Here is a 23,892-nt window from a genome sequence, read left to right as displayed (position 1 = left end):
CAGTATTGATTTAAGTGTCAGGAAGTCATTTCTGAAAGTGTTTGTATGGAGTGTAGCCATGTATGGAAGTGAAACATGGACGATAAGTAGTTTGGACAAGAAGAGAATAGAAGCTTTCGAAATGTGGTGCTACAGAAGAATGCTGAAGATTAGATGGGTAGATCACATAACTAATGAGGAAGTATTGAATAGGACTGGGGAGAAGAGAAGTTTGTGGCGCAACTTGACCAGAAGAAGGGATCGGTTGGTAGGACATGTTCTGAGGCATCAAGGGATCACCAATTTAGTATTGGAGGGGAGCGTGGAGGGTAAAAATCGTAGAGGGAGACCAAGAGATGAATACACTAAGCAGATTCAGAAGGATGTAGGTTGCAGTAGGTACTGGGAGATGAAAAAGCTTGCACAGGATAGAGTAGCATGGAGAGCTGCATCAAACCAGTCTCAGGACTGAAGACCACAACAACAACATACCATGGAGGGTTGCTCCCAATATGAGTTGTTCTACTGGCTAAATATTTATCCGGTGTATGGTCAACTATTATTTTAAACTTGAGTCACATCTCCTGTGTGTGCTCCTGTCCTGCGCTAAGAGTTTCAAGTTCCTCACTGTGATATGACACTACTGCTTTTCTATTTAGTTTACTGAGCATATATGTCCACCTACCTGTCTTAGTTGCTCTTTGTACTTTGGTAATAACTGCTACCAAAACCGCGTCATGGTCAGTGATACAAGTTTCGATGTGGACATCCTCAAAGAGGTCAGGTTTGTTTGTTGCCATTAGATGTACTACATTTTCATGAAAAATGGGTTCTGAATCTAATGCTCTATGTAGTGTTGAGAAAAGGCATTTAGTAATGTTTCACAGGATTTCAACACTAACAAAATTTTCCCAATTGATTTTTGGGTGATTATAATCTCCACCAATGACTACAGTATGAGTGGGAAACTTGAGTTCAAGTGAACTGAAGTTTTTCTCTAAGGCTATCAGTTATAACAGGGTGTGATTCTGTGGTCGTAGAGAGTTACAATTACAATTTTATGCCCATCCCTGATACTGAGTCTTGCCCAAATGATTTTTCATGCTGTTTCAATTTCTATGTTGGTGGGTTTGAGTACCTTGTCTTTTGTAACAAATATGCCACCTCCATTTCCCATTGCCTATACTTTCAATATATACTTAAATTTTCACCAGTAGTACATCAAATTCTGGCCCTTTGTTGTGAATGCTGTAGCAGTTAACTACTAGGATTTTCATATTCTCACCTATGGGGGGGGGGGGGGGGGGGGGCATTCCTTTGGATCTTACATTGATACTTCTGGGTCTCCTACAGCTATCATTGTGTGGACTGGATGGAGAGTCACTTAATCTTAAAAACACTTGTGTGTAGCCTACACACTATCAGCTACTTGGGTAGCAGCCTCTGATATGTAGTGCACACCTGACCCATTTAAGGGGTACCTACAGTTCTCAGCCCTATGGCACTAACCTAGGAAGTTGCAGCCTAGCTTGTCACAGAACCTTCAAAGTCACACATGCCAGTGTATCAACTACATTTATCAACAAATGCTTCAGACTTCAATGGTCAAGTGAACACTATCAATGACACTATGAATTCCAAAATTTAGTATTTATGGATTATTCTCATTAGAATATGTTGTACAGTGATGGCAACATGCGATTTAGAGGCTACTAGAATCACTAAATTTTACATAATTCCATTGTATTCCAAGCAGATATTAAATGTGACGAGTTGGGGCACCAATGGATACAGCATGCAATCTCAGCTCTTTAATGGGAAATGTAAACTGCAATGACATCAGAAGATATCAGTATCAAGATAAGATCAAGATGGCATCATGAATAGTTGTATGTATTGATAAAGTGAACAGAAGCTGCAGTGAAGTGGTGAAAAAGGAATTTTGTAGTGATTGTAACAGGGAATTTAGGAAACTAAATTGAACATTTAATAAGTCTACAGTTCATAATGGATGCATTAAGACATGAAAAATCCCACCTAACAAACGAAAATTCTGTGCTGCAAAAGCTACAGATACTGTGAGTTCCTGACCTTCAAACAAGTAGGCCTAAACTGCAAGACTGGAAACAAGCAAGTGCTGTAAAAGCAAGAAAGGCATCAATCATGGCAAATGAACAGAAGTTTGCTAATAAAAACAGGTATAGTATACTCTCAATAAGTGGTCACAGCAATGGCAGTAAATTTACAGAATTACAGAACTTGATAACGAACATAGTAAATGTAATTTTGAAAGAAACACAATGAAAAACACAAAAATAAGATACAACACCAGATCATCAGTAAATAAAGTGTAATGAACCTCTGAAAACTACCATAATGAGCTCCCAAAAACTAATGAAAAAAAGACAAGTTAATAAGGAAAACAGGAAAAGTTCAGAATGCGAACATAATCATGGCAGTGCAGTCAGTGACTCCTTCAACGAACTCCATAATTCTGGTGCTCTGAAAAAAATATGTCTGCTTGTGTCTGTATATGTGTGGATGGATATGTGTGCGTGTGCGAGTGAATACCCGTCCTTTTTTCCCCCTAAGGTAAGTCTTTCCGCTCCTGGGATTGGAATGACTCCTTACCCTCTCCCTTAAAACGCACATCCTTTCGTCTTTCCCTCTCCTTCCCTCTTTCCTGATGAGGCAACAGTTTGTTGCGAAAGCTTGAATTTTGTGTGTGTGTTTGTGTTTGTTTGTGTGTCTATCGACCTGCCAGCGCTTTCGTTCGGTAAGTCACATCATCTTTGTTTTTAGATATATTTTTCCCACGTGGAATGTTTCCCTCTATTATATTGATACAAGTACAGGAAGCAGCGCATTAGCACTCCCAGCTAACTTGGTGGGTGAAGAAATGTGTGTAGCATTAATTTAAATAATTATAAAACTTTTTGTGTGTATTATAGAAAGCAACATAAAGGTGATGGTGGTGGTATTTATGTCAAAAATAATGATCAGTGTGAAAAAATTGACTGGGTGGATAAATTTGCATGTGAAATGGCATTTGAAATAGCTGCAATAACAATAAAGCTCAGAAATAGCCATTTAATAATAGCTACCCTGTACAGATCCCCTAACAGTATTATGGAAGAATTCTTTTGTCATTTAGAGGAACTTGTTGATAAACAGTTATCTCATAAAAACAGACTATAATAGTAGGTGATGTGAACATTGAATCCTTAACTAATGGTATTAATTATCTTAGATATATTGATATGTTACAGTATTATAATTACACACATGTGAATTCATAACCAACAAGAATAACATGTGACTCTCAGACATGTATTGACCACGTTATTATATACTTAAGCAAGGAAGACCTTGTATTTAGAACTGTTGAGATCCACATTTCAGATCATAGTGCATTAGTCCTAGAGCTTCATAAAGACAAAGAAATAGTATCTCATGGGGACATATTTACCTGTAAAGGAAAGCTAGACTATCATACATTAAAGGAAACCCTGGCACATGTAAACTGGAATCAGGTAGGCCCACATGAAACAGAAGACATTTATGGAAATGGGACAAAATTTATACAACATTAACCTATTGTCTTAATCAAGCATGCCCAATGGTCAAAAAACTAAGGACAGTTGGAAGAATCTTAAACCCCCAACGTGATAAAATTAAAGAAAGACATGAAGGATTTATATATTCTTTTTAGAGATACCAAACTGCAGTACTTCCAATCTAAATACAAAGCCTGAAGACAAACCTACAGGGAAGCACTTGTTGTTGTGTTGTTGTTGTCATCATCGTGGTGATGGTCTTCAGTCCATAGACTGGTTAATTTGCTCTCCTGTGCAAGCCTCTTCATCTCCAAATAACCTACATCCTTCTGAAACTGCTTACCATATTCAACTCTTGGTCTCCCTCTACAATTTTTACCCCCCACACTTCCCTCCAGCATCAATGGTCTTCAGTCCATAGACTGGTTAATTTGCTCTCCTGTGCAAGCCTCTTCATCTCCAAATAACCTACATCCTTCTGAAACTGCTTACCATATTCAACTCTTGGTCTCCCTCTACAATTTTTACCCCCCACACTTCCCTCCAGCATTGATGATCCCTTGATGCTTCAGAACGTGTCCTACCAATCAATCCCTTCTTCTAGCCAAGTTGTGCCACAAATTCATCTTCTTCCCAATTCTGTTCAGTACCCCCTCATTAGTTATGTGATCTACCCATCTAATCTTCAGCATTCTTCTGTAGCACCACATTTTGAAAGCTTGTCTAAACTGTTTTTCATCCATGTTTCACTTCCATACATGGCTACACTCCACGCAAATACTTTCAGGAAAGAGTTCCTGACACTTAAATCTATACTCGATGTTAATAAATTTTTCTTCTTCAGAAACGCTTTCGTTGGCGTAGCCATTCTACATTTTATATCCTCTGTATTTTGACCATCATCAGTTATTTTGCTGCCCAAATAGCAAAACTCATTTACTACTTTAAGTGTCTCATTTCCTATTCTAATACTCTCAGCATCCCCTGAATTAATTCAACTACATTCCATTATTATCCCTTTGCTTTTGTTAATGTTCATCTTATATCCTCCTGTCAAGACACTGTCCATTCGATTCAGCTGCTCTTCTAGGTCCTTTGGTGTCTCTGACAGAATTACAATGTTGTTGGCAGCCTCAAAGTTTTTATTTCTTCTCCACAGATTTTAATTCCTATGTCAAATTTTTCTTTTGTTTCCTTTACTGCTTTCCCTATCTACAGATTGAATAGCATCAGGGACAGGCTACAACCCTGTCTCACTCCTTTCTCAACCACACCTCTTCTTTCTTGCCCCTTGACTCTTATAACCGCCATCTCGTTTCTGTATAAATTGTACATTGTGTTTTGCTACCTATATTTTACCCCTGCCACCTTCAAGAATTTGAAAGGGAATATTCCAAACAACAGTGTCAAAAGCTTTCTCTAAGTCTACATATGCCTGAAACATAGGTTTGTCATTCCTTAACCTATCTTCTAGGATAAGTTATAGGGCAGTATGTGTTCCAACATTTCTACAGAATCCAAACTTATCTTCCCTAAGGTTGGCTTCTACCAGTTTTTCCATCTGTCTGCATTTAAGGAAAGTACTTAAGACATTAAAAGCACAGATGTATGCAGAACAGATGAGGCAATCCAGCAATATTAGCAAAACAGCATGGAGTTTTGTAAAAAAAGAAAGCAGGGGAAGTGACAGTATAGTGTGCAATAACATAATAATAAGATGTTGTTCAATCTGTATATTGCGCAAGCAGTAAAGGAAACAAAAGAAAAATTCGGAGTAGGTATTAAAATTCATGGAGAAGAAATAAAAACTTTGAGGTTCGCCAATGACATTGTAATTCTGTCAGAGACAGCAAAGGACTTGGAAGAGCAGTTGAATGGAATGGACAGTGTCTTGAAAGGAGGATATAAGATGAACATCAACAAAAGCAAAACAAGGATAATGGAATGTAGTCTAATTAAGTCGGGTGATGCTGAGGGAATTAGATTAGGAAATGAGGCACTTAAAGTAGTAAAGGAGTTTTGCTATTTGGGGAGCAAAATAACTGACGATGGTCGAAGTAGAGAGGATATAAAATGTAGGCTGGCAATGGCAAGGAAAGCGTTTCTGAAGAAGAGAAATTTGTTAACATCCAGTATTGATTTAAGTGTCAGGAAGTCATTTCTGAAAGTATTCGTATGGAGTGTAGCCATGTATGGAAGTGAAACATGGACGATAAATAGTTTGGACAAGAAGAGAATAGAAGCTTTCGAAATGTGGTGCTACAGAAGAATGCTGAAGATTAGATGGGTAGATCACATAACTAATGAGGAAGTATTGAATAGGATTGGGGAGAAGAGTAGTTTGTGGCACAACTTGACCAGAAGAAGGGATCGGTTGGTAGGACATGTCCTGAGGCATCAAGGGATCACCAATTTAGTATTGGAGGGCAGCGTGGAGGGTAAAAATCGTAGAGGGAGACCAAGAGATGAATACACTAAGCAGATTCAGAAGGATGTAGGTTGCAGTAGGTACGGGGAGATGAAGAAGCTTGCACAGGATAGAGTAGCATGGAGAGCTGCATCAAACCAGTCTCAGGACTGAAGACCACAACAACAACAACAAGAGGCAATGAAAAATTGTTGAATGACCACAAGAAGTATGTGAGATATTCATAGGACAATTTAGTAAGATGAGTAGGGAGGATATTATTGACTCACCACAGGTGCTAAATCCCAGTAATGTCAGTAATTCATTCTTCCTGAGGTGTGTTACAGTTTTGGAAATCCTGAAAACCATTTCCAACTTAAAAGTAAATACATCCAGTGACTGGAATGACATCTCAGGCAAATTTCTGAGAGAATGCAGTAATGAATTAATAAAGCCACAGAAACATTTAATAAACAGCACTTTCAGCCATGGGTTGTTTCCTGACTTCTTAAAAGTCACTAAAATAAGACTAGTGCACAAAAAGGGAATAACTACCGATGTGAAAAATTATAGGCCTATTTCATTGACATCAATACTCAGTATTTCACTGACATCAATACTCAGTAAGTTGTTGGAAAGGCTACTTCCTGATCAACTTGAGTCATTTTTCTGCAAGTGCAATCTACTAAAAAGCTCTCAGGACAGTTTCAGGAAGGACAGATCTACAATAACAGCTGTACCTACATTTTTTCAAGCAGTACTGCGTAAACTTGATGATGGAAACAAAGTTATTGGCATATTTTTAGACCTATCCAAGGGCTTTGACTCCGTTAATCAATCTATCCTTCTATATAAATTAGAAACTTATGGAGTCAGAGGAGTGGCATTAGACTTGTTAAGATCATACCATGCTGACAGGAGACACTGTGTTAAGCTGTATCATACAACTGGGGGACATACACAAACAGTAAAATCATTTTATAAAATTCCCTCAGGGAAGCAATATCGGGCATTTTTTGTTTATTGTGTACATCAATGATATAATAATTCCACAAAATTCAAGCCTAATAAATTATGCCGACAATACCTCCTTCATAAGCTAGGAATCTACAAAACAGATAGCAGTGCAAAATAATAGAGAACATTAGTCTCTTCTCAGAATATCTCACCAAAAACAGGTTGACACTAAATAAGGACAAGACAATTCTGATGGAGTTTCTGCTAAATTATAAACCAAGAGAAGTGGATACTGAGCCAGAGTATTCAGGTGAAACACTTGATAAACATAAATTCCTGGGTATTACAGTAGATGAATGTCTTATATGGAAGGAGCACATCAGCTATATGTGTAAAAAAAAAATCTCCTCTAACACCTGCCTGCTAAAACACATCATGTCTTAACACAAATCTGTTTTGGAATCATAGACTCCCACCTACAATATGGTACAGAGATACGGGGTGGGGCACTGACGGTATACATGAATAGGGCTTTCAGAGCCCGAAAATATCAATTAGGATAATGGCTAATACTAGTAAGCTTCAGTCCTGTAGATAATACTTCATTATGTATAACATACTAACAGTATATTTATTATATGTTCTCAGGACTCTACTGTTTGCAAAAGAAAATATAGAACATAGTATAATCAATAGTGAAATTCATAATTATAATACAGGAAAAAGAGAAGATTACCTCATAAAATTTAGTAATAAAAGAGCAACAGGTCACAGTCTATTTTCTGCTGGAAGACATTTTTATAACAGACTGCCAAATAATATGAAACTGTTGGATGGAAACTTACTTAAGACAAAATTAAAGCAACTGTTAATTGCTAAATGTTTGTAGTCCATCAAGGATTTTTAATGATGTATATAATTTATCTTTATTTCTAAACAGTTATTAATGTTCATTTGTTTATAAATAGACTGTGTCCATGACTGTAAAAGTTATTATGGACAAATAAACCATTTATTTATTTATCAAGGGTAGACATAACCTTATAACTGGGTTGTTCTATTGATTACTGCATTAAAGAGAATTTTAAAGAAATCCTCAACTCACTAATACATATGTTTCCGAATCATGCTGCCATCATTGGAGGAGACACAAACCATCCAGGAAATTGATACAGTTACAGTTTTGCAAGTGGAGGGCTTCACAAGAAATCCTACAAAACAATGGTAATGCCTTCTCTGGAGAGTACATAGAACAAAAATCTTGGAAAGCAACTTAAGGTGGATGTATGTTACATCAGTTAACGAATGGACCTGATCTCTCTGGGAAAGTCAATATTAAAGTTAGTATCAGTAACCTGTAGGAAAAATAATTACCAAAGCATAAAGAACAATAAAACACAGGCAACAGTACCAGACCTTAAGAATGAAATTAAAAATTTAAAGAAATGATTATTGTGAGATTGACTGCTTTATTAATTGATAAAACATGTAGTTGTAGGGAGGAGCATGAAGAGGGTTTGTAGCTCAAGTTTACAAGAATAACTAACCACGCAATGAACAGGTATATAACCAGTATAACAGTTCATGATGGGAAAGATCTAGCAGAATCATATCAAAAGACCTCTCACAGAACATAAATAAAATTTTGGTCATATCTAAAGGCTGTCAGAAAACCCAAAGTAGGTGTCCAGAAGCTGACAGAAGATACAAGAACTGAAATTATGAGTAGAAAAGGAAAAGCAGAAATGGTGAAATCTGTTCTCAAATTTTCCCTTATAAAAGAGCTCTAGGACTGCTGCCCCAGCTTAATTCTCGCAACACTGCAAAGATGAGTGATAGAGATGTTACTGTCAGTGCTATTGAGAAACACCTAACATCGCTAGAACTGAACAAAGGCCCAGGTCTCAATGAAACCTTTGTCAGGTTCTATACAGAATTTGTAGCTAATTTCATCTCTTTTTTAGCCATAATATCCTGTAGATTCCTTGAACAAAATACTTTACTCAGTGGTTGGAACAAAGGACACATGACACTTGTCTACAAGAAAGGCAGCAGAAGTGACCCTCGGAATTACCATCCAATATCACTGATATCCATCTGTTGTAGACATTGGTCTTGTGTAACCCAATTTGCACTTTTCTCACATGAGGTCTTGAAAGATATGGATCATGGGAGTCAACTGGATGTGGTGTGTCTAAGCTTCCAAACAGCTTGTGACTCAGTAACAAACCAATGATAATTAAAATATGATAAATGATCACATGGGATGTCAAATGAAATCTGTGACTCGATGGAGGGTTTCTTGGTAGGTAGAATACAGCATGTTATCTATGATCAGCATGTGTAGAAGCAATTACAAGTGTGCCCCAAGTAAGCATTTGTACAACATCAGGGAGGTATAGAATTAAAACGAGTACCTTCGGATGAGAAACAGAATAACCAATCAGATATAAATAAACCAGTAATAAGAGGATGAGCCAATGAGAGACAGGTGAATCTGATTGTGGATACAGGTAGTGGTGTATATCTTTTTGGTAAGACTTGCTGGCATGTTATTAAGAGTATAAAGATGCCATGACTTTACTAATAAGAGGAATAAGTTTACGGGGTGTGACTGGAATTCACAGCTGAAATGTTAATGAGTAAGCTCATGTGATTTACCATAGAGGGATGAAGTTTCAATAGAAAATGGTAGTAGAAGGACTGGCAGTGTAAATCAGTTTGAGGATAGGATGGCTCAGGAGTAACAAGGTCAATGTTGTAAACAATAGACGAAAGATAAATTATTGAATTACAGAGAGTGAAAGGAGTTGGAATTTTGGGAAGGTCACTTTGCGTTCAGTGAGAATGGACTACAAAAATGTGGGGCAGGTTAATGACTCATCACATTATAGCATGGGGATGGTACCAGAGGACTCCGCTGCAGAATTTGTAGAGGGGCAGTGGTTTTTCAGAGAGGCCAACAGACCTCCTGAGGACAATGAAGATGCAGTAAGGGGCACAATCACATGTATTGTCAGGTGGCATTTCTTAAATTTTGTGAATGTTTTTCTATTTAAGAAGTTTAGTCTCACATTTTGTAAGTGTAAATTCATTTAGTCTGTAGTGTAGTAACTGCTTATTTGTTTTATTTTGAAGACAAGCATCCACCCATTTAGCAAGCCAGTCAGTCAGTGCTACTGACAAACAGCTAAAATTACTAGAACTGAACAAAGGCCCAGGGCTCAATGAAACCACAGTCACATTCTATACAGAATTTGTAGCTAATTTCATCTCTCTTTTAGCCATAATTTACTATATATCCCTCAAACAAAAAACTCTCAGCTGCTACATATCTACAGAGTGGCAATTGAAGAGGTTATCTTTTCCTGTGTTTTCATCATAGTATATTTCTTAAATATCATGCATGTTTTTCTGTTTAAGAGGTTTAATCCCATATTTTGTAAGCGTAAATTCAGCCAGCATGTAGAGCAGTTTTCATTTCTTGTAAACAGCCAGCTACATTGCACATTAAGGCACAGCATCCATGGATGGCACACTAGGAGCATGCAAGTCGCATCACTAGCATTCTGTCTGCTTTTGTAATTTGCTGCATCTGGGTGTAGTGTCAATGGAGGATCCGGCACATTACAAGGAGCATCTCAGATGTTGCTTGTTTCACTCACAGGCTCTGCTGCTGAGGCAACTCCTAGTCCAATGCAGTGCATCCCCCCTCACAGCAGAGTGAGTGGCAGATGGTAATACATTCGCATTGCTCAAGGTGAACAGCCAATTTGGAGACTGGCTGTCTGGCCTCACCAATTCACCCTGTGGGTGGACATGTGGCCACTGCTTCAGCAAGGTCTGAGCAGGCACACAGGGGGATGGGTTCACTAGTTATTGGGAGCTCAAACATTAGGTGTTAAGTTATGGGCTGGAAAGAAAGGCAATGTGCACTTGTTATGCCTGCCAGGGGGCAGCAGCTATCGAGCAGGCAGCACACAGTCGTCTGTAAGTAGTGGCTCTCGTTGGCACCAGTGTTGTCTGTTGCATGAGTTCTGAGGCCATCCTCAGTTCACACAGTTGGCAGCAGGGGGTCGTGAAGGCTGCTGGCCTCAGGTGGGGTGCAAGCAGAGCTCACAATTCGAAGCACTGTTCACAGAGTGGATCAAGCTCCTTTCTTTGATTTGGAGCTGAGTGGAGAGTCTCAACCAAATGCTTCATCGACTCTGTGGTGGTCTTGGCTGCATTATAGAGGGGGGTTTGTAGGACTCCTCTTGATAGCTCAAGGGTGCACTACACTAAGGAAGCAGCTACTTGGCTTGCAGAATATTTGTGGAGTGCACATGAGGGTTTTTAGGCTAGGCTATAGTCTGAGGTATCCTGATGAACACTCGCAAGTCGATGTGCAGCAAGGGAAATCAGAATGCATTCTGAGTAAAGACACTTTGATAGTCAAAATTTTATCTGTAAATTATCAAAGTATTCATAACAAAGTTCCTGAATTTACTGCCCTCCAGGAAAGTTCTCACATTCAGATTATTCTTGGGACTGAGGACTGGCTCTAAGCCAAAGCGGAAAGCTCTGAGGTATTTTTCGAATCATGGAACATACATCGGGAAGACAGATTAGAGGCCATAGGAGGGGGAGTGTTCATTGCAGTTGACAAAAATATTGTCTCTATTATGGTCAAAGCTGAGTGTGACAGTGAAGTTATATGGGACCTCACATATCTATCAGGTCTAGGTGCAACTAAGTTAACTGTTGGATGTTTCAGCTATCCAATTCCACTGAGACAATTCTAGAGTCATTCAAGGAAAATGTGGCAGGGGCATATAAGTTAAAACTGAAAAAAATCTGCTAACTTTTAGACTATCCATATTCCCACATATAATGAATGTGGTAAATATAGGAAGGATCAGAAAATGGCAGATAACTGTACAATAGCTTCCAGCTGCTTAAACAAACCTTCCTATATAATAATTGGAAGTAGGGGCCAGTAGAATAATGACTCACAATACTGTTCATGAGGCACAGTCTGATTTCCTAATAGGTGGAAAACAGATGAAGGTGCTGGGAACAGTGTATACAGCGTACCCCCTACACTAGGGAGACCACAAACTCTCTAGGGAAGCTGGCTACAGTATTCCAAGTGGAGATATTCACTATTAGAATGTGTGCAAAGAAGACTCTACGTAGATGCTACAAGGATCATAGCACCTACATTCTTCCAGACAGCCAAGCAGCTCTGAAATTTCTATCAGCCACTGCAATGAGATAAAAGATTGTTGGAGAATGCCATGAATTCTTTTTGAGGCTAGGGGAAAGCAATGGGGTAATTAATGAAAATAAAAAAACTGATAGGTTGGTCTTGCAGGGGTGACATCTCCATTTATTGGAATGGAACCTTTCTCAACAATCACTTGGGAAATGGTGAAATCTAAACTACATGGCTGGGTCAGAAGTCAGCACCTACCATATTGGACTAAAATCTAAAAATTAAAACATGTTGAAACCATGTTTTATGAGAAGTTCTGCAATCCTGGGCCTGAAAAAGAGGCAGTTTACACTCATGAAACATCAGATGACTGACCATGGGAATTTCAGAAAATGCTTGCACTAATTTTTCCATGTGAAGCACTAGACAAAAAAGACACAAAATATTTAGGTCACTAATTCCTGAAAAGATTGTATTTAACAAAGATATAATGAAGGGTCTCGTATTACTCTTCACAGGTACTGGGGTGGCTTTACTGGAATGGTAGGAATAGAACCCACACAGGAAACACAGTTTATACACAGGCAACAGGAGGCTAAGACCACTGTTGTTTTGTCTCCCTGATTAAATCAAATCAAATCAAATCAAATCAAACCAAGGAGGCACTAATGCTGAAGAGCACTCTCTGCAAAATCTAACTAGGACTCCATTTGGATGTGGTCACTTAGTTGTTTTCAACTCCTCCTGTTGTTTCTTATGGCCAGGGATGCCTGTTTCTAGGTCCTCCATGTGGGAGTCTGTGTGACAGTCAAATGATCCAGTCTGTATGATCCTTCTGCATGAATGGCATATATTTAAAAGCAAAATTTAAAACTTCAGCTTTCCTTTTGCTGTCTTTTATTGTAGCACCAGACTGATATATGCATAACCTACTTAGTGACTTTACACAGAACTAAAATTTTCCAGATCCCTGGCAAAATCTTTCATTATTGTATGATGACACATGTTGTATGCTTCATGCACTGATCATTTTAAAAATGCTAAATTGATTGTTGACATTTCCATGTTTTTTAAAACTGAGACTGCAGCAATCTGTCTCCCCAGAAATTTTGGAATTTCGTTATTAAACCACTATGTATTTTTCCCAGCCTTAATCAGTTTACTCAAAATATATTTCTCCAGAAAGTGATTTACAGTCAGTTTAAACTTTACCCATAATACCTATACATCCATCATATTGGCAACCACTTACTTATAGAGGACTGGTGCCCAGAAACATGTAAACAAAAACAGTTAACACTAGTTTTTTTTCTAATAGGAGTACACAAATTCAAACACTGTGTGTGTGTGTGTGTGTGTGTGTGTGTGTGTGTGTGTGTGTGTTTGCCATGCACCAATCCTCTATGAATAAATGCTTGCCTTTTCCTTATTTTACAAAAAACCAAAGACTAACTTCAACTATTGGAATCTGCAGTACATGAAAGCGCTCGGTACTGTGTCCAGTGGAAATCAAGTTACGTGTGAACCATCACCATTACACAAATCTGAGCACCATTTCTATTTGTATTGTTGAGATGAGCTCACTAACATTTCACAGAAGTCTGTACAATGAAATTTGACATAAACATGGTGAATAAATTAAATACAACATCTCACTAATCAATAAAACTTTGTGATTCTTCAATTTCTCCAGGCATATTTTATGACAAAATAAATCTCAGGTGAACAGCCTGGTATGAGTGTGCATAGGACACAATATTTCGGCAATCGACCACGTTGCCATCATCAGGTGCACTGATGTACTGACCAGCGGTGGGCTGGCGCCAGGTATATATAGGACAATCCCCTCCTGCTCCTCCCTATGAGTCAGTGCGGTCCCTGCCCCGCGTGCGGTCCAGGTACAGCATCTGTTCTCCCGCCGTCTGGGCGCTGTGTCCTAGGTCTTCTTGTTCAGGAGGATCTGCCGGCACCGCTCTCGTTATTCTTCCCTCCTCCCCCGAAGTCAGTACACTCTGGGAAATATCCTTTTTCTTCCTAATCCAGGTGATCGCAGGTTCCCACGCCTTGCTAAGGATGTAACCACTGTCACAATTTAGTTGTGGCTCCCTTACTTTGATCTCTATGGCTTACAAGGAAGGGCAAATTTGGAAGGCTCTACATCCCACACCTGCAGCACTGGCGGAAACTGAGGATGAACCTCAGGAGGAGGTGGCCTTGGCTATTATCCCTTTTTGTGGGTGCTTATCTGGAAAAATTGGAGGCATTTTATGTAAACACCAAGTGAAAACCATCTTCCATCCTCCAAGCAAAACCAAGAGCCTTCTTGGTAGTGTTGAAAGACAACCTTGGTCTACGTAAATCAGGGGTTTATCAGATACCTTGCCAGTGTGGTAGTGTATACATAGGTCAAACCATTCGTACCATTGAGGACCAATGCCGAGAATATCAATGGCACACTAGACTGCAACAGCCCAATAAGTCGGTAATCGTTGAGCATTGCCTGTTGGAACTCCACAGCACGGATTATAACCAAACCAAAATCCTGACACAAACTTCCAAATACTGGGACTGTGTCATCAAAGAAGCCATAGAGACCAGAGTAAGGGAGCCACAACTAAATCATGACAGCGGTTACATCCTTAGCAAGGTGTGGGAACTCGCGATCACCCAGATTAAGAAGAAAAAGGATATTTCCCAGAGTGTACCAACTTCAGGGGAGGAGGGAAGAATAACAAGAGTGGTGCCGGCAGACCCTCCTGAACGAGAAGACCTAGGACACAGCGCCCAGACGGTGGGAGAATGGATGCTGTACCTGGACCGCGCACGGGGCGCGGACTGCACCGACTCATAGGAAGCGCCTGAAGGAGGAGCAGGAGGGGGATTGTCCTATATATACCTGGCGCCAGCCCACCGCTGGTCAGTACATCAGTGCACCTGATGATGGCAACATGATCGATTGCCGAAATATTGTGTCCTATGCACATTCATATCAGGCTGTTCACCCGAGATTTATTTCGTAATAAAACTTTAATTACTGATACATCCATACATCTACAGATCTGTACACTAATTCAAATGACAGCTCCTGTGACAACTAGATCTGACCAAAATATCTCAACAATACATTAAGCAGTTCTGACCCTCAAGCACAAATCAAATGGCAGGATTATGCAGAGTTATGCGGAATGCTTTGTTTGGCGTACTTTTGAGAGATAGGTCAGTTTACCATTGTAGCAATTAAATGATAATCAAAAGTTCTAGAACTGACAGAAAGGTCACAAAACTAACCTGAGTGTAGGGGGGTAAACCTGTTGCAATATACTTAATTTAATGACCATCAATAGTACATTTAAGAGAATGACATTTTGTAAAAATTTTACACTGATTGGGTGATGCAAGGCAGTACTAGGTGGATTTAAGGCAGTATGTCCACATCTCATGGTCTGTTTGGTTTTCACACAAGAACTATTTCAGTGACAGCAGAGTCAATTAATTGGCTTCAGAGCTCGCCAACATTCACTCAGCAGAACTTTGTTTTTCAACAAATCACAGTATGATTCCATTTACAAGTTTTTGTATGCATCACCCTCAGACTTCTACACAAAACATTGTATGTGTGTGTTAGCTGTAAGATTTTTATGATGGATTTGTGTAAAATTTTGTATCCTAAGGGAATGGTTTGAACTCATTCACATATGTACAAGCAATGAATATGTGGCACATTCTAGACACACAGCTGAGGTAGCTTACAACAGAATCTACATCTACATCTATATTCTGCAAACCACTGGTGCATGGCAGAGCATGTGTCCCATTGTACCAGTTACTAGGGTTTCTTCTTGTTACATTCACATATGGAGCACAGGAAGAATGATTGTTTGAATGTGTCTGTGTGTGAAGTAATTATTCTAATCATATACTCATGGTCCCTATCGGAGTGATTGGGAGTGATAAGAAGGGGTTGTAGTATATCCGTGGAGTAATCATTCAAAGCCAGTTCTTGAAACTTTGTTAATATACTTTCTCAGGATAGTTTAAGTCTGTCTTCAAGAGTCTGACAGTTTAGTTTCTCTGCGACACTCTCTCACGTATTAAACAAACTTGTGACCATTTGTGCTGGTCTTCTCTGTATATGTTCAACATCCCCTGTTATTCTTACCTAGTAAGGGTCACACACACTTGAGCAACATTCTAGAACTAGCCCAACAAGTGACTTGTAAGCAATCTATTTTGTAGACTGATTGCACTTGCCCAGTACTCTACCAGTAAACTGAAGTCCACCACATGCCTTACCCATGACTGAACTTATGTGATAATTGTAACAATATTATGAAAAGGAAAGTTGCTACTCACCATACACTCACACTGGTCTCAGTTGCCTGAGATTCTAGTAACATGTGTGTGAGTTGAGGCGTGAATGCGTGTGTGTGTGTGTGTGTGTGTCTGTCATTTATTTTTGACAAAGGCCTTACTGGCCGTAACCTTTATTTGTGGGAGTCTTTTTGTTGTGCCTACCTGTGATTCAGAATCTCTCCTATATAGTGAGTAGGAACTTTTCTTTTCATAATACTGTTACATTCTGCCCTGGATTTTGTTATGTGATAATTCCATTTCATATCCCTACAAAGTGTTACACCAATGTATTTGTATGACTTGGCTGATTCCAACAATGACTCATTGATATTATTGTCATAGGATAATAGATCTTTTTACATTTTGTGAAGTGCAAAATTTTACATTTCTGAACATTTATAGCAAGTTCCAATCTGTGCATGCCCTTGAAATTTTATCAAAATCTGACTGAATATTTATGCAGCTTCTCTCAGATAGTAATTCATTATAGATAAATGCATCATCTGCAGAAAGCTTGCTTTTACTATCAATATTGTCAGCAAGGTCATTAATATACAACATGAACAGCAAGGGTCTCAACAACTTCCCTGGGGCACACCTGAAGTTACTTCTACATCTGATGATGACTCTCTATCCAAGATAACATGCTGTCTCCTCCCTACCAAAAGGTCCTCAATCCAGTCACAAATTTCAATTGATACCCCATCAAACTTTAGACAACAAGTGTAGGTGTGGTACTGAGTCAAATGCTTTCCAGAAATCAAGAAATACTGTGTCTAACCGGTTGCCTTGATCCAAAGGTTTCAGTATGCGATGTGAGAAAAGTGCGAGTTGGGTTTCACATGAACGATTTCTTCAAAACCCATGTGACCCATGACTTTTTCCAAGAACTGAGCATGGTTTTTTGTTCAAGGAATCTACAATAGATTATAGTTAGAAGAGAGGCTAACTCAGCTGCAAACTCAGTACAGAATCTGACTGGGATTCCATTGGGACTTGGAGCTTTGTTCAATTTTAACAATTTGAGCTGTTTCTCAACACCACTGACACTAATACTTATTTCATTCACCTTTTCAGAGGTATGAGGATTAAATTGAAGCTATTCTCCTAGGTTTTCCTTTGTAAAGAAACAATTGAAAATGGAGTTAAGCATTTCAGCTTTTGCACTGCTACCCTCAATTCCAGTTCCTGTGTCATTTGTTAAGGACTTGACACCAACTCTGGTGACACTAACAGCCTTTGCAAATGACCAGAATTTCTTAGGATTTTGTGAAATGTCATTTGACAACAGTCTGCTATGGTAATCACTGAAGGCATCATACATTGCTCTGTTGACAGCCAAACACGTTTCATTCAGTGTCTATCTATAGCCCTACACTCCTCTGCTTTACGTCTATTATGCAGTAATCTCTGTTTCTTTAAAGTTTCTTCGCAGTGACCATATACCATGAAGGTTTCCTCCCATTATGAACTGTTCTACATATCTATCCAATGTGGGTTAACTATTCTTTTAAACTTGAGCAAGAATTCATATACATACTCCTGAGCTGAGCTGAAAGTTTCAAGTTCCTCATTTGAGATATGACACTACTGATTTTATATCTATCTTACTGAACATTTCAATCCCGGGAGCGGAAAGACTTACCTAAGGGGGAAAAAAAGGACAGGTATACACTCGCACACACACACATATCCATCCGCACATACACAGACACAAGCAGACATTTGTAAAGGCAAAGAGTTTGGGCAGAGATGTCAGTCGAGGCGGAAGTAAAGAGGCAAAGATGTTGTTGAAAGACAGGTGAGGTATGAGCGGCGGCAACTTGAAATTAGCGGATGTTGAGGCCTGGCGGATAACGAGAAGAGAGGATATACTGAAGGGCAAGTTCCCATCTCCGGAGTTCTGACAGGCTGGTGTTAGTGGGAAGTATCCAGATAACCTGGACGGTGTAACACTGTGCCAAGATGTGCTGGCCGTGCACCAAGGCATGTTTAGCCACAGGGTGATCCTCATTACCAACAAACACTGTCTGCCTGTGTCCATTCATGCGAATGGACAGTTTGTTGCTGGTCATTCCCACATAGAAAGCTTCACAGTGTAGGCAGGTCAGTTGATAAATCACGTGGGTGCTTTCACACGTGGCTCTGCCTTTGATCGTGTACACCTTCCGGGTTACAGGACTGGAGTAGGTGGTAGTGGGAGGGTGCATGGGACAGGTTTTACACCGGGGGCGGTTACAAGGGTAGGAGCCAGAGGGTAGGGAAGGTGGTTTGGGGATTTCATAGGGATGAACTAAGAGGTTACGAAGATTAGGTGGACAGCGGAAAGACACTCTTGGTGGAGTGGGGAGGATTTCATGAAGGATGGATCTCATTTCAGGGCAGGATTTGAGGAAGTCGTATCCCTGCTGGAGAGCCACATTCAGAGTCTGATCCAGTCCCGGAAAGTATCCTGTCACAAGTGGGGCACTTTTGGGGTTCTTCTGTGGGAGGTTCTGGGTTTGAAGGGATGAGGAAGTGGCTCTGGTTATTTGCTTCTGTACCAGGTCGGGAGGGTAGTTGCGGGATGCGAAAGCTGTTTTCAGGTTGTTGGTGTAATGGTTCAGGGATCCCGGACTGGAGCAGATTCGTTTGTCACGAAGACCTAGGCTGTAAGGAAGGACGGTGCAGAAACCAGACTGTTGAAGAGTTGGGTGTGAAAGGGAAACAATGGTTGAGGAGGGAGTGAGACAGTGTTGTAGCCTATTCACAAAGTTATTCAATCTGTACACTGAGTAGACAGTAAAGGAAACCCAAGAAAAATTTGGAGTGGGAATTAAAGTTCAGAGTGAAGAAATAAAACTGAGGTTTGCCAGTGAGGGCAAAGGGCTTGGAAGAGTAGTTAAAAGGAATGGACAGTGTTTTGAAAGGAGGATATAAGATGAACCTCAACAAAAGCAAAACAAGGATGATGGAATGTAGTCAAATTAAATCAAGTGATGCTGAAGGAATCAGATTAGGAAATGAGACACTTAAAGTAGTAGATGAGTTTTGCTGTTTGGGGAGCAAAATAACTGATGATGGTCAAAGTATACAGGATATAAAACGTAGACTGACAATGGCAAGAGAAGTATTTCTAAAGAAGAGAAAATTTTGACATCAAATATAGACGTGTTAGGAGGAGATTTCTGGAGATATTGGTGTGAAGTGTAGCCATCTATGGAAGTGAAACACGGATGATAAGCAGTTTAGACAAGAAAAGAACAGAGGTTTTTGAGATGTGGCGCCATAGAAGAATGCTGAATATTAGATAGGTAGATCACGTAACCAATGATGAGGTAATGAATAAAATTGGGGAGACAAGAAATTTGTGGCACAACTTGACTACAAGAACGGATATGACACAGTCTGAGGCATCAAGGGATCACCAATGTAGTACTGGAGGGAAGTGTGAGGGGTAAAAACCTTAGAAGGAGACCAAGAGATGATCACAAGGGGGAGGTACAGAAGGATGTAGGTTGCAGTAGTTTTTCAGAGATGAGGCTTGCATAGCATAGAGTAGTATAGAGAACTGCATCAAACCAGTCTTTGGACTGAAGACCACAACAATAACAACAACAACAACAACAACATCAATTCCATATAACTCTAATATTTTATTAGAGAGATCCTGATTTTACTAGTATGTAGAAAACTAAAGTAAAGTTACATAACAGGCTTTGTTTGAAATAATAAATAATAACTGCAGCCAAATAGGGCCTTATATAGAAGAAGGAGCAGTCACTTCTTTCAGAACATCTTCTTTATAGGAATTACTGAACATGACATGTGAATGAATCTCAAACAAAGGGGACATGAAATCCCGAACAAATATCTGCATGTAGTCAAGTGCATGATGGGTATCACATTTATTGACTCCAAATTAAAAAAGCTTAAAGAAAGAAGTTTTATAAGCCATGTTTGTAAATGCTAGTGTGTCCAAAGTACATCTGGCAATGTTACATAAAATTTTGGTGATTCAAATGTAGTGAGCTCAATGGTTACTACTAAATGCCAAATGAAGTATAGTGGCCCTATTGACAGAAATATGTATGAAATTACAGCAATTACATTGTGGGAAATTTCTGTACCAATATCTACTCTGTGAATCATAGTTAGTATGGAAGGGAATACATTTTATGGTAGAGTCTACTATTTTTAAGGTTTATTTCCATTCAGTTTATGGGTAGAAGAAAGATGTTTAATATTCAATCAATGACAAGGTCACTGGAGGTGGAACTCAAGCTCAGACAGAACACTCATGGTGTAAAAAAAAATTTCCTGGTCTTTTAGAGGAACCAGCCCGGTATTTGTCTTAAGAGATGTGCAGTTACCACAAAAACCTAAATCTGTATGGCTGGCCAGGTAATCAAATGTGCCACTATTTATTGTTTCATATTTATTTTACAAGTGACTCTGCTCTGAATTCCTCTAAAGCACTAATAAAGGTCTTTGTTGTCATGGTATCATGAACCTGAGCTGTAATATGGTAGCTGTCCTAGCATGCAAATTGAAGCAGCAGCTCAATACATCTTCATTTGGTACATTCATTGCAATTTTGCCTTTTATATCTTTGGAAGAGAGAACATGTCAACTTCATACTTGTTAGAAACCTAAAATATGGGGGTCTATTATTGAATCTCAACTACTTATACTCTACTAACTATCGATAGGGTCCACATGTGTTTCCATTCATCCTGGATAAATAACTTTCCCATTGCCTAGATTCAGTTCTCCCATATTCCCTCCCTATTCCTAACCACCTCTGCCATCCTCCCTCCCTCCTCATCCCCCCCCCTGCCCTACCCCCCTACTCCTTTTTCTTATTTTTTTTATATTTTTATTGGCTTAATATATTTTACCATCAAGGATTAGGACTTCAGTCAGTTTCTATATCTTGTTTTAGATGGAATCAGGTACTTCAGTTCCCTTAGCTTTAAGTAATTTTAACTGTATCTTACTTTTCATAAGTGTCATGATTAACATTTTCTGTCTCTTGTACTGGATTGTTATTTAACACTGTGATCCATTTTATTACCGCGATTCCCAAGGTCCAATCTGCGTGTCCTATTAATTCGGTTTCTACCACTAGATGTCGCTTCAAGTCGCGACAGGGTGACGCATACTTGGCTTCACAGTATTCAGTGTGTGGCTGTGACATGTAGTTCTATTTGACGCATGCCAATATATTTCAGTACCTTGAAATTCATGGCACATGAAGAATTAGTTTTGTGAGTGCATTGCTTTACTGTCTACCTTGTTCGGTGGGTCATGTTGACTGCTAGTGGTTTTACTTATGTAGTTTTATTCTTTATGTGGATATGACTTGAAGATATACCTCCAAAGCATGAAACCATTTGTCATACAGTGGAAACACAATAAACACCTATTACAGATTTGGACTTTCACTCAGTTTTAATATAGTCTATTTTACCCTCTCTGATTTTAAATTGTTTGATTGTCCTTAACATTATGTTCATACTTGTTGTTTATGTATCTGTTACAAAAAATACCTAACAATAAGCACCCTCAATAGTATATACATTTGTAAATGAAGTGCACTTTATTGTGGTACCATGGCTCAGTCATTAGTATTGTTGTTATTATTATTATTGTTATTATTAAATCCCTGGTTAATATAAATCATTTGAAGGATATATTGATAATGCTTAAGTTATGCATCAACATTTATAAAACATTGTAATTCATTATATCTTAGTTTAATAAAAGATTTACTAAAAAAAGTAAAAAGTGCTATATCTATAATCCTATTCATACAATGTTCTAACCTCCTGTAATGCTAATTTTTTTTTAATTAAGTGAAAAAATCATGGTGCATGAGGGTAAGTTCGTTACAAAATTGGATGAGAAGGCAAGGTACTTAATCCTTCATAACAGTAACATTCATGAAGGGATTTCATAGGTAAATGTGAGAAGTTTCTATTGATTGTGTTCCACAGTGGTGATAGACATTAGAAATCACATACTGTAACAAGTGAGGCTGCTGTATAATTTATTTTTAATTGTACAACTGGTTTAAGCTAGAAACCATTTTCCAGTACAAATTTTCAGGTTTTCTGTTTTTTTTCTTTATTTTTTTTTTCCTATACATATTGTAAGTTTCTCTCTCTCTCCCAAATTTTCATGTTGTTCAATATTATAAAAAGGGTATTTGTTACTCACCAAATAGCAGAGATGCTGAGTTGCAGATAGGCAGAACACTTTCCGACAGCCTTTTTGTTGTTCCTGTCTGTGACTCAGTATTTCCACTATATGGTGAGTAGCAGTGTGGTCGTTGCCGAATTTACTTCTGACCAAGAAGCAATTCTGGTAACTGGAATCCAAAATTTTTGATAATCACGCCTTTTGCCTTCTTGTGGAGATATTTCTGTACAAACTTTCATCCCCTAACACATATTTCTTTATATTTAACTGAATAGTGAAGTATCAGTTTCCATAGTTTTATATTTAAAATACTTTGTAATATAGTTTATTCTTAAAAATTTTTGATCACCTATTTCACCCTCTTAGGGATTGAATTTCTGGAAACATTGGAACACACATTTTTCATTTCTAACTGAAATCCAAGTAATAAGTGTCATAGATATAGTTTAAAAACATTTCACCCCCTTCGGTACTGGGTATCCAAAAACAGTGAAATGCATTTTTTTAATTATTATTATTTATAACAGAGATGCCAAACACAAATTTTCATAGATTTATCTTCACACATGCTTGCACAATGAAATATTTCCATAAAAACTTTCATCCCCATAGGAGTTCGATTTCCAAAAACTGTGAAGCATGTATTTTTTATCTCTAACCAAAAAGCCAAATTCAGATTTCCTTAGATTTAGCTTTAACAATGCTTCCATAATGAAATATTTCATAAAACACCCCCTTAGGGATTGGATTTCCAAAAACACTGAAACATGTATTTTTTTAATTGTAATTGAGAATTCAAGTATGACTTTTCATACATGATGCTTTGAAAATACTTCAGTACTTCTTTAATAATGATTTCTTTTTAAAAAAATCACCCACTATTTCACCCCCAAAGGGGTTCAATTTCCAAAAATACTTGAACACATATTTCTTTACTTCTGACAGAGAAACCAAAGATCAATTTTCATAGGTCTAGCTATAAAATTGCATTAATGGTGACACATTTAAAAAAAATTCATCCCCTATTTCACCCCCTTAACAGTGGAACATCAAAAAATATCTTCTTAAACAATGCCTCTGCAAATTTCAAGATCCTCCTTGGTTTGGGCTGGGTAATGATGAGTCAGTGAGTGAGTGAGTCAGTCAGTCATTCGGGCCATTGGCTTGCATGTACAAGGGTGGTCCCATAAGCACCCGACCCAACAAAGAAAACACAAAAATTTTGAAAAAAATGTATTTATTTTTCAACATAATCTCCT

The 23,892-nt window shown here is 38.6% G+C and overlaps 2 protein-coding genes across 9 annotated transcripts in view; one reads left to right on the top strand and one right to left on the bottom strand.

The window, feature by feature from the left end:
- The window catches only part of LOC126481111 (uncharacterized), a 132,982-nt gene that overhangs the window by 47,545 nt on the left and 61,545 nt on the right, over positions 1 to 23,892 (bottom strand). For 4 of the 8 annotated variants that reach the window (XM_050104638.1, XM_050104636.1, XM_050104637.1 and 1 more), the window contains one exon: positions 22,652 to 22,802. The exons of 3 other annotated variants lie outside the window; for them this stretch is intronic. The gene's annotated coding sequence lies outside the window, so the exon portion shown is untranslated. Of the gene's footprint in view, positions 1 to 6,233; positions 6,303 to 22,651; positions 22,803 to 23,892 lie in introns of those variants that run through there. One more of the 8 variants, XM_050104642.1, reaches the window with a different exon arrangement.
- LOC126481946 (uncharacterized) lies at positions 6,206 to 7,907 on the top strand. Its single transcript, XM_050105904.1, has 2 exons — positions 6,206 to 6,730; positions 7,869 to 7,907. Exons 1-2 carry the CDS (start codon positions 6,206 to 6,208, stop codon positions 7,905 to 7,907), a joined length of 564 nt encoding a protein of 187 aa, XP_049961861.1.

The sequence above is a fragment of the Schistocerca serialis genome, chromosome 5, assembly GCF_023864345.2.
Source record: "Schistocerca serialis cubense isolate TAMUIC-IGC-003099 chromosome 5, iqSchSeri2.2, whole genome shotgun sequence".
NCBI lineage: Eukaryota > Metazoa > Arthropoda > Insecta > Orthoptera > Acrididae > Schistocerca > Schistocerca serialis.
This window is presented reverse-complemented; position numbering and strand designations above follow the sequence as displayed.

Bases quoted from the DNA above. Each gene is read 5' to 3' on its own strand.
- LOC126481946 (XM_050105904.1), top strand. From the start codon at position 6,206: ATGAGTAGGGAGGATATTATTGACTCACCACAGGTGCTAAATCCCAGT. The intron at 6,731-7,868 runs GTTATTGGCATA...GTTTATAAATAG, and splicing joins AACTTGATGATGGAAACAAA to ACTGTGTCCATGACTGTAAA.